Raw genomic sequence first — 11,554 nt, forward strand, 5'->3', positions numbered from 1 at the left:
TCAGGGGCAAAAAAAAAAAAAAAAAAACAAAACTTAAAAAGTCCCCCCCCCCCCCCAGGTGAACATGGTTATCCCGGCAGGGTGTGTGATAATGGTTCTGAGTGCACAGACACAGTCTGCTTAAGAGCGTAATAGCAAGGACCGTACTGACCTCAGATCAGCAGGGGTGCCATTAAGAGACTATCATTAGAGAAGGGCAGCTTGGCTCTGGACTCCACAATAAGCTAGCAGCCCTGAAATGCCTCTTTTGATTGTGTGATTCATACAGTAGCGGTGTCAAGGACAGCTCACTAGGTCCCAGTGAGAGCGGCTTAAATGATAAATGAAGGGGCAGTGACTCCACAGAAGCGTTCTCATCTTCACTTAATGTTAAGTCCATTGACTCAGTACTTGGGAATGTGATTTTCAGTGCGTAACACTCACAATGAGTAGCTATTGTTTTTAAAGGGATAGTTCACTCAAAATTCTAAAATTCTATAATTTTTACTCACCCTCAATGTCATTCTAAACCCATATGCTGTTGCAAATAATTTTGAAGAACCTTTAAATTTATTTCCACACAATGGCAGTTCATAGTGACCACAGCTATAAAGATTTTTTTTATATATAAGAATATATTTAGGATTTTATATGCTCAAAAAGGCTGCATTAAAAAAAACATTGAAATACAGTAAAAACATTGTGCAACATCATTACAATTTAAAATAACTGATTTCTGTTTTAAATATTAAAATGTACAGTGGGGCAAAAAAGTATTTAGTCAGCCACCAATTGTGCAAGTTCTCCCACTTAAAAAGATGAGAGAGGCTTGTAATTTTCATCATAGGTATACCTCAACTATGAGAGACAAATCTGTGTTTTCCTTTTTTTGCCTTGCCTGTTTTTGTGGTTTCTGATCTTTGCCTGTTTTCCTGGATTTTCCCTCTCGTCTCGCCCCTGTGATTCTGTATGCCAATCGGAGACCTACGCTAGCCCTAGGACTATTCTTGTGTTTTTGCCTGCCATATACCTGTTTGCCATTGTTCGACCCTGCCTGTTATACCACGTCTCTTGAATAAAAGCTTGCAGATGGATCCACACGTCTCACGTCTCGTCAGCCCCGTCACAGTATTTTATTGCTGTGATGGCAAAGCTGAATTTTTAGTTTCATTACTCCAGTATTTAGTGTCACATGATCCTTCAGAAATTATTCTAATATGCAGAGTCGGTGCAATAGAAAAATTTATCATTATCAGCAATGCTGAAAAAAAGCTGCTTAATGTTTTTGTGGAAATTGTGATTTTTTTTTTTTCAAGATTTTTGTTAAAAAGAAAGTACTAAAGAACAGTATTTATTTAAAATATATATATTTTTTATATTGTAAGTATCTTTACTGTTACTTTTGATCAATTTAAAGCATTCAAGCTGAATAACTATAGCAATTTCATAAAAAAAAAGAATGGTGTATATACAGTCAAAATATACACAATATACAATGTTGTAAATATATTTTGACTTGAATGGCAGTTCATTTAGATGTTACCACCCAAAGCAAATTTTACTTTATTTGTTTGTTTTTTGCCATATTTGATTTGAAAGTGAATCTTGATGTGAAGTAATTATGAAGATAAGTAATGACTTGCTACTTACATCCATAGCAATTGTATGGCCTTAGAAAGTTTGGATATAGTGCATCATATGGATCGTATGGATTTATTTGAACATATTTTGGACTAGGCAGATGAAATTCTAAACTCTCATTGTATCAAATTCAACAAAATTTCTAATTTCGTGTCCCACTACAAAAAACAACAGCAAAGAGGTTTGGAGCAACATGAGGGTGCGCAAATGATTACAGAACTTTCATTTCCTTTATTGGCCTTTCCTTCTGGATGAATGATCAAAAACGTGCCTCTTATGTCAGAACATGCTGTCTCTGTGAACTCTCATGCCATAACCATTCATCCAACAGACAGAATGGAAAACAGACAGAGAATCTTCCATAATGCATTTGCTTGGAGAGTTCAAGGGAGATCAGTTTGTTCCAGTCCGGTTCAGATACTGCTCACTTGGTAGTCACAGTTCTCTGCCTTCTCTGAGGTTTTTGTGCATTTCTGACTTATTCAGACGTTGGAAATTTGTGGTTGGGAATACAGAATACGTATGAGGGACAGAATTTAAGGAGACTTCAGAAAAGCTCTTGACTCATCATATCTGTATTAATATGCCAGCTCACCCATTAAAATCCCTGGTTTGATTACAGGCTGTTGAAGCCTCATTTGCCTATCCACATTCCTTTTAGACATAGAAAAAAAACACAATGGAAATTATTTTACACCACTGGAGTTCCTGCTATAATAGCTGTTCTGACCATGCTTTACATGACCAGAAATAACCACAGATCGTTGTTACTATTAAATACCATGCACTTCATTTAATGGCAGCGGTGATGAGGCTCATTGACTTAAGGTATGCCTCATTAAACACTGCCAGCTCTTTTCACTTAAGGCAATCCTCGGGCAACCATTGAAAGATATATACTTACACATATACTTAAAGCACTGTCTGTCTGAATTCTAGATTCTGATAGGCTGGAATCCTTGAATGTACAGGTAATTCCAGTCAGTGAAGACACAGAAACATAAAGAAGCACAAAAACTTGTTGTCATTGCTGTCCTGCAACTTAATGAATAAAACAGCATCACCACTAAAAAGCTGCACTATATTTGTTAGTAAACGTATTTGTCTTTTTTATTTAGTTTGAAAATTGCATTCAGTCACTCATGGTTCATTTTGGAACCTGTATATAACCTGTAATATTTTACATGGTCTTTTCTGATGTAAGCTGCTTCACTAGTACCTAATCAACACTGATTTTGTAACATAATCATTCTGAAACATGAAAATGAACATGAGGAAAATGAAGAATGTGAACATAAAAGCATCACTGCATCCTGTAGAGGTGATGAGATGAGGTGAGAGATAAGTGCAGATCAGCAATATTAGTGGTAATGAACTCCTACAACCCTGCAGGAAAATTCAGATTATTATAGCACTCCATGTGTTTTTCAACACAGCAGTTGTTCCCTTTCAGTCGGTCACTCTCGACGTCACGTCGGAGGACCGACGAAATTGGGATCTCGCTTAGAGGGACCAATCTACTTCGAGTGTAAACTAAACGAGCCAATGCACATTGGCATGCGATTATTGCATCCAGCTGCTGCTGATCACAGCGTGAGTATAAGTAGGCAGCAGGTGCAGCGCATATTCAGCTTTTCGCTGCGGAGCCGAGCGATCACATCGTTCCGCTCCTGACTACTCTACGGAGAGAAGACTGAACGAGTTCAGCACGCTCTTGGAGAGCTCTTCGTGTTGGAGGACGGCGCTTCAGCGGTGGTGGTTTCCCGTGTCGAGTGGGTTGCACACATCAGGCCGCACTACCCCCTGCTATACAAGATATTAGTTAGTCCAAGCTGGTCATTAGCGGGTCAAGTTGACCTACCAAAATATCAGCTACCAAATTATAGTTTGACAGTTTCTGCAGGTTTTCCATTCACAAGATGGACTGGAGTCATATTGATTACTTGTGGATTATTGTGATGTTTTTATCAGCTGTTTGGACTCTCATTCTGACGGCACCCATTCACTACAGAAGATCCATTGGTGAGCAAGTGATGTAACGCTAAATATCTTCAAATCTGTTCTGATGAAGAAAAAAAAAACGAATCTACATCTTAATAGGCCTTTTTCAGTAAACTTTCAATTTTGGGTGAATTATTTTGTTAAGGTGAGCAATGTTTGTTGATCCACTGGCCAATGACAAGCACAACCTGTTTAGACCAGCTAAGATACCAGAATACCATGTTTCAAAATACAAGTTTAAGTGTATCTGGTTGTTTAAATCCAGTTCTAGTCCTATCCTAACAGCAAAATGAGCAAACTCATTATGCCACAAGATTATGCCATTAAGTGGACATTCATAAATGGAACAAGCAACTTTTAGCTTTTTTTCAAGTAATCTCTTTTGTAACCACAATGCTATAAGTGCAGGAAGAGAATTCAAGAGTCAGACATCAATTCAGAGCAGCATGAATAACCAAGACTGTGATCATTCTTAACAAAGCATATCCGTCTGCCATTCTGAGCTGAGAACCAACGATAAAAATGATCATAAATGAAGAAATCCTTCACCGTACAGCTGGAAATATTTTTTCCCCCCTTTGATAGCTATGAATATTGGCTTGACTAGCCAGAGAAAATACAATGCAAACACAGGGAAGGATCCAATCTGGTGGGCTATTGTCACGCAAATATCATCTTCATAGCGAGCCAGATGTACACGTAAGCATAAGGTGCTTTTTCACAGCCCACCTACACAACATAGCCCACCAGCAGGAAGAGGGCAAACTGGTCGCTTACTAACTGCTGGCAAAAAAAACAGGGTGACCAGTGGCATATTCTAATAATACATGAGGGTTTTATATAAGGATTAATTCCCATGATGCCTTGGGGATTTGATGCACATAATTAAAGTATTACCAAAAAGGATTTGAGGCTTCAGAGACTTGTTAACATGCCTGGACGTCATACCTGCCTACTGAGATCTATGGCAGGCCCAAATCAAAGGTTTGCAAAGTTTGAAAATAGTAGGCAGTATCCAGTATATACTGTGAAGTGTGCACTAAGTAGCAAGTGTTTGAAGTGGTTGGGGGCTCCCCATCAGACTGAAAAGCAGTAAGAGCTTTTAGCAGCTGTCGATGAATTCTGATCGCTGTACTACGATGAAATATGAATTAAGACAGAGTAATTCAAGGCTGTTAATTAGCTAGAGCGCTTGACTAAATCAGAGAGGTTCAGAGACCAGCAGAGCAGAGAGGCCAGTGAGGCTGAGCACTGGTGAGCTTGCTGCTTCTGAGATATAAAAATACTCACTTTTACTAACTAGAATAGGCCTACATCAATCAGGAGAACTCCTAAAAATGTCTATTATACTCTGATTTTGACTACTCTAGAGCAATTGCTGTATTTCTTGATCGGGTAGGTGATTAAATCAGAAAGTATTCATTAAATAAACATAAAAACAAATCTGGTCAATAACAATATCCAAACACTATCTGTCCTAGTGGATCTGACAACACACCTCTTCTGGGAAAGCTAACTAGCCTTTTTGTATTAACTTAGACATGATATTCAGATTTTTTTTAATGAAAATATTAAAAACTGAAAGGTTTAAATGAAATAAAAATACTGAAAAATGTAAAATATACAGAATGATTAATATACCCTACCGATCAAACGTTTGGGGTCAGGAATTTGTTTTTGTTTTTGAAAGAAATCTCTTATCACTTAATCACAAATACAGTAATATTGTGAAATATTACTACAATTTAAAAGAACTGTTTTCTATTTGAATATATGTTAAAATGTAATTTATGCATTCAGCAAAGCTGAATTTTCAGCAGTCCTGACAGTTTTGAATGGTAGTGAATATCAATATAGCTAATTACTGAAAATGATATTCATCAGACCTTTTATCTGCTCAGAATCTCTTATTTTAATCCAACCAAAAATTCACTCCCTCTTTTTAATTGAACATGATAAACGTTTGCTTTGATTCTGAAACAAGCCTCTCATCAGGCATTCCAGTACAGCTTCCATGGCTTACTAGAAACCTTTTGCCAACCATATTTAATCACTAGATATAAATGCACAGTTGATCCAGGTGTTACTTAATAATGCTAAAGGTAAATCAACCGTTTCCCTATCCTTGTTTTAAAAAAAGCAGCAGAACAGGTGCACAAACGAAAGTTTTACAGCATTAGCAACAATAATAACTAAAGAGGTCGGTTAAATAACACAAAGGACATTCTCTCTTTTTTTTTTTAAAACAAGCTCTTTCTCGTTTCCTCTCTGATTGTAAAGTGACTGAAACCCACTTAATACCATGTGGCTACGTTTTATATAACCATGATAGAAATTATACTCAAATGTGCACATTATATCAATCAAACCAGTATTTTCCAGCATTTAGTACTAATCGTTTTTGCCCATTGAGCCCTGATCCCTCAATCTCAGCACCTGCTCATTCTCGGTGAAGACCCGGCGACCGAAGCTCCAGATGATGTTGGGGGTGGGGTCACCCGTGGCCTCACAAGTTAGTGTGATCTGCTCCTCCAATTCAGACGTTGTCTGGTTTTCTAGGAACGTGATCTTGGGTTGTACTGTTGACACATAAACAAGTACTCAAAAAACAGCCTACAAACACACTCCTCAGAGAAATGAAATAATGATTTTCCTCTATGCAATTACTGAGCCTTTACAATGGTCGTAATACCAAAACAGTGCTCTTAAGTTGATGAGACGAGAGTGCCTCACTGGCTGGGTGCATTCAATATTTAATCAACACATTGTTATATTTTATAATTCAAAAGAGGAACTTTGTTTAATGGATGAAATGGAGTAGTACTTTGATTCACTTTTATTTGCCTCAGCTCTAATCTAAGTGCTCTGAAGCCGTGCCGGAGAATGTGGCTAGAGAAAATGTATGCATGATGAGAAATAAAAATATTGTGATTGTGTTTTGAACTGCTACAAACATTTAAAATATTCATGCAAACTTAATAACAATGATAAAGAACAAAAGCACAGAATGGCACCGACACAGCAGCGCTCAGGATAAAGCGTGTATTTAAACTATAAACTAGGAACCAACACTTTTTGTGTTCACATTATGTCTGTTACTTTTCCCATGCTCTCTTTTCAATAGTGATAGTTACTCTTTAGGAGTATTCACATTTGTTCTTATAAAGAGAACAATTTGGATCACTTTCAGTTGACAAAAAATTAAGAAGAACTAAGTTCTCTTTTGCCCAATTCGAATGGTAATTATTTCTCATAGGGGTTAAAAAGGTTAGTCTGTTAAATCCCCAGATGAATTACCTACTGTTTTTTTGACAAACACCAAACATTTAATAGGTGTCTGAATCCACATATCTGAGTTTATGAGACAAAATCTATTCAAAATTCACCATTTAAATCCTTTTTGACCACTGCCGAATACTGTATGGTAACTGTTGCACTTTGCTGTAATTTGCATGCATATTTATTGCTGAGGTCCTGGAAAGTATTTACAATAACAATATTTCATAGCTGCTCCACCACAGCGAGTGGGAGCTGTTAAGAACAAACAGACGAAAGAGAAGAAAAGCATGTAAATATTTGAAATGGGTCATTATTATGCAACAGGTATGCAAAATAATTTCAAAATATGTATTATATACAATTATATGGATAAGTATATCGCGTATAGTTATACACAATTATATAGCACGTCTATTTTCCTGTTTTTAAACAAGAGATTTAAATAAACAAATAATAAATAGGATAATATATTAAAAATATGCTTGGAATAATACAAATACATTTTACATAATAATAAGAATAAATTTGTAAATAAAAAACATTTTATTCAATAAAATGCAGGATGTATTCTGGGGTTGTAAGCGTAATAAATCACGATGAATTTTATCACTGAGGTGTCATGTAAATGTATTTTTACAGACGTCCACATAAGAAACAATTTCCGTCCGAATAGGGCTTTTGTATTCACATCATTCCCGAAACTAAAAGATTTTCCTCTTTAGTTGTGATAGGGCCCTCTCATTTACATATTTCATTATATATTTAATTTATCTTTTTTTGGAAACCAATTTTATATCATAAAATTTCATTTTTGTATATATGCTAAACATATAGCTATATATTTAACTTCATATATTTCATTTTCACAGTTTCACAAAACCTGTGTCATTTCATTACATTTGATTAGCATAGTAACTTATAGAGCCCTTTGCATGCAGAGTGTAGTAGATGACATAACAGATGACACAACTTTGAAACAAGCAGTGCGTGGAGTTTATACTCATTTAATAATATTGCAACATTTCACGGCTTAATAATCGCATAAGGCAACAACACGATTTTGATTTTAAACTGATAAATTGTATGATCCTCATGGAAAGGACATTTTCCTGGTAACTCATATGTAAACACTTGTTTTCAGTTCAGCTCCAATGACAGAATTCTTCAGCTTACCAAACACATTGAGTGAGACTTCCTCGCTCCTCTCTCCGGCCTTATTTCTGGCGATGCACTGGTAATCTCCTTCATCAAGCTTCGTGACATCTTTGATGGTCAACTCCGACCCATCTTCATTCAGACTATACTTTCCATCTGATTCCAGCACGATATTAGCTCTGCGGGCCAGACAGAGAGTGAGAGACAGAACGAAAGAAAGGATAGGTTTACTGTTTGGCCTTGGAGCTGTTACTTGCTCAGCAAAGTCATGAATACATGATGCCTCATCTCCACATACACCAGAAAATACAGAGAGAAAGTGTGCCTGCCCATGAAATGGATTCTTCATCCTGCAGTGCACAGCTTCTCATGATGCAGATAGTCTAGGAAGAAGCTGGAGAAAAATAAAAGCGGATCTGCTTTGTCATCTTCGGCTTCTTGACATGTTCCTGTCTCAGAGCCAATATAAAAGCTGTAAATAATGTCTGAATGCCATAAACATCAAGCTGATGGGCTTTTTTATTTGGAAAAATGCTGTGCGCTGTGTTTCCCTGTGACACTAAATCAGTCATGCAAAGTTTGGATCCAAATACCTGCTATTTTGCTTGTAACAGCAGCAATTGAGCGACATTTTCAAATGGCCCCCGAGTGACAGCTTTGTCAGTGAAGGAGGGAAATAAATGAGGTTGTGGCGAGCGCTCTTATCCCTCCTTCTCACGAGGCAACGCAATTCACGCCAGTCACGACTTGGTTAAAGAAGTCACTGGAGTTTTGAGGAAAAGCTATGCTGAAAGCTGCAAGCTGCCTTAGCTGCCACGGCTAACGGCAGCTGAAAGAATAAAACGGCGCCTCTGCCATTCACAGCACTTTTAGTTTACAAGCTTCAATAACTCTGATCCCTCTCCCTCCCTGGATTCGGGGAAAAGCTTAGCAATACCCTACAGAGATTTGGCTGAACTTTTTCGGTGCTGTTTTGGCACAGACAGATAAAGGGCCACTAAAAAGAGCGGGTAATGAATGATACGTACCGTGCCCACGTGACGGTGGGTTCTGGGTAGCCATCTGTGTAACAGGCCAATGTCACGGCCTGGTTGATGTCTGCAGTGGCATTAAGCTCAGTGTAGCGGGTCCTGATACTTGGCAGAACTGGGAGAAGGAGAGAAAGGCGAAAAGAACATTGACTCTTTAAAGGGACAGACGACCCAAAAATGACAATACGACTCTTTCTCACTTCGTTCCGAAATCTGTATGCTGTTATTTTATTCTGTGGAACTCATTTCCATTTAATGACAGTTCATAGTAACCATGCGCTCCATAAAAGAAGCACATAAAAACATTATAAAAGTAGTTTATAAAAGCCAGTCATCACTGAATAACATTGCAAAAGATTGGTCTGTTCCTCGCATAAAGTTATCGAATGAACTGTTGTATTATGGAAAAAAAAACACTTTGAATATTTCTGAAACATTCTTCTTTTATGTTCCCTAGACAAAATAACAGTATAAGGGTTTGGAAAGACTTTAATAATTACAGAATATTCTTTTTGAGAGAAAATATTTTATTACATACTGTAGCTAAAACACAGAGCCAAACATTTTTTGTTTTGTTTTCTAGTATATCTAAAAATAATAATAAAATATGTAACTAATCTAAATTCATCTACTTAAATCTCACAAAATCTTTGGTTTATGCTTAAAATGTCATTTAAAAAGGTTATATAAACAGATTTTTTATTTTTTATGAATTATTATTATTTAGTAGATTTAAAGAATTAATAACATGCAATTTACATCTCAAGCAAATTTAACTTGTTTTTACAAAAAAAAATAACGAGACTTGTTTTTCACTGAATAATTTTTTTTTATAATATGCACTGCTTTTAAAGCCAGACTGTTTAATTCTGTAGAGACACTGGTGTAGATGTGTATAAACTCTCTGCTCCTGTGTCTCTGTGAGGAAACAAAGCAGGTGGCTCTGAGATTGAGTCCTCACCATTGACAATGACCTTGATGACCCTGAGGTCGATTTCTCCCCGGGCCATGATGCGGCCCTCGCAGGTGTAGTCACCCTCATCGGTTTTTTTGATGCCACGGATCTGGAGGTGGTTGTTGCTTAAGACCTTGAAACGGACTGTAGGTGTGAGATAGAAACAGAGAGAGGGGGAAAAAAATGAAAAGAAGCAAAATGAGACAGTAATTACTCTTGAGTAAGATAAGGAGACCATGTTAACGAGCCTCTCATTACATGCTGGGCAGCAAAATGACTCACTGCACATTTTCTCCCGGTATAAAATCATCTTTATGGGCTTTTCTGCAGTGCGATTGGTATTCAAGACTAACAGTAAAGGTGCATATAATATTTCAACTCCGTGGAGACAGTAAAATAGTACTGATATATTAAAATGATGAAAAAGGCAAATTCAGCAAGATAAAGCACAGCTTTCCGGCTGTGTTGGTAATGCAATACTTGCTTACTACTTAGTGCACACTTCACAGTATATACTGGATATGCCTACTTTTTTTTATAGAATCCTGCAGCAATAATAAGAGTAGTATGTAACATTGACAGAGTGTTTTGTGTTGAGCTTCATCCGAACTCATCAAAAAAGAGCACAGCAGAGGTTAACGAGAGAAATGTGGAAAATGTGTTATTTACATAAGAGCAGTTTGGTTTTCAAGCTTCGCTACAATTAGTGGTTTTGCAGTGAAAATTTCATCTAGCAGCGGCCTGTGAGTTCACGTCTCACAGCAGAGAGCTGCGGTCACCGTTTCTTCCAGCGGTCTCTGAGGGAGGAGCCCTCTGAGGTTAAAACAGTTCCATCCAAATGAGGCTTGAACTGACAAACAAAACAGTGCAGATGAAAACAGCATGAAACTTTAAGTTCTCACAATAAAAATTCAGGTCCTTATTGTTGCTGTTTTCATTGTCACAGTGCAAGAGAGCTTACTAACTGAAAGAGGGGATGATTTTGACAGGAAATATGGGAGAAAAGTATGGGAGATATTTGAAAACGAGAGAAGATGTGTAGAACAGAAATAAGAGTGTGGCATAGAGGGAATAAAATAAAATGACTGAAAGAGATCTGGTTGTGGTATTGTACCATCAGTCTCAGGCTGGATTCTGGTCTTTTTAAACTTCCAGATGATTGTTGGGGGCGGCGAGCTGATGACGTCACAGATGATGTCAGCGTCATCCCCCTCGTTGAACTCTTGAGGCGATGGAGCATTTTGGAAAGTGAGTTTCTCTGAAAAAGACATTTGAAATGCCATTTACAATGCACAGTTGTACCACTGCTGCAAAAATCCTTTTCGTACTCTGCATTTTTGTCTGGTATTCCAGTAAAAGCTTGAGAAGCAATGTTGCATAAGATATTAAGGAATGTTTTGAGAAATAAAATATGTAAACACACTTAAAAGAATATATTACAGTTTATATACACGGTATATATTTGTAGTTAAATATATATGATTAAAATGATTTTATACAGTACACACATATA

General features: G+C 37.1%; 1 protein-coding gene across 14 annotated transcripts in view; it reads right to left on the reverse strand.

Moving 5' to 3' along the window:
* Positions 1 to 11,554, reverse strand: part of ncam1a (neural cell adhesion molecule 1a) — a 276,367-nt gene that overhangs the window by 59,176 nt on the left and 205,637 nt on the right. For all 14 annotated transcript variants that reach the window (XM_016228771.1, XM_016228766.1, XM_016228769.1 and 11 more), the window contains exons 4-8: positions 11,156 to 11,299; positions 10,048 to 10,185; positions 9,084 to 9,201; positions 8,074 to 8,234; positions 6,058 to 6,200 (exon numbers count right to left, since the gene is read on the reverse strand). In XM_016228771.1, coding sequence (XP_016084257.1) covers positions 6,058 to 6,200; positions 8,074 to 8,234; positions 9,084 to 9,201; positions 10,048 to 10,185; positions 11,156 to 11,299 — 704 coding nt within the window. The remainder of the gene's footprint in view (positions 1 to 6,057; positions 6,201 to 8,073; positions 8,235 to 9,083; positions 9,202 to 10,047; positions 10,186 to 11,155; positions 11,300 to 11,554) is intronic.

The sequence above is a fragment of the Sinocyclocheilus grahami genome, unplaced genomic scaffold (genome assembly GCF_001515645.1).
Source record: "Sinocyclocheilus grahami isolate Dianchi unplaced genomic scaffold, SAMN03320097.WGS_v1.1 scaffold344.1, whole genome shotgun sequence".
NCBI classification, from domain to species: Eukaryota; Metazoa; Chordata; class Actinopteri; order Cypriniformes; family Cyprinidae; genus Sinocyclocheilus; species Sinocyclocheilus grahami.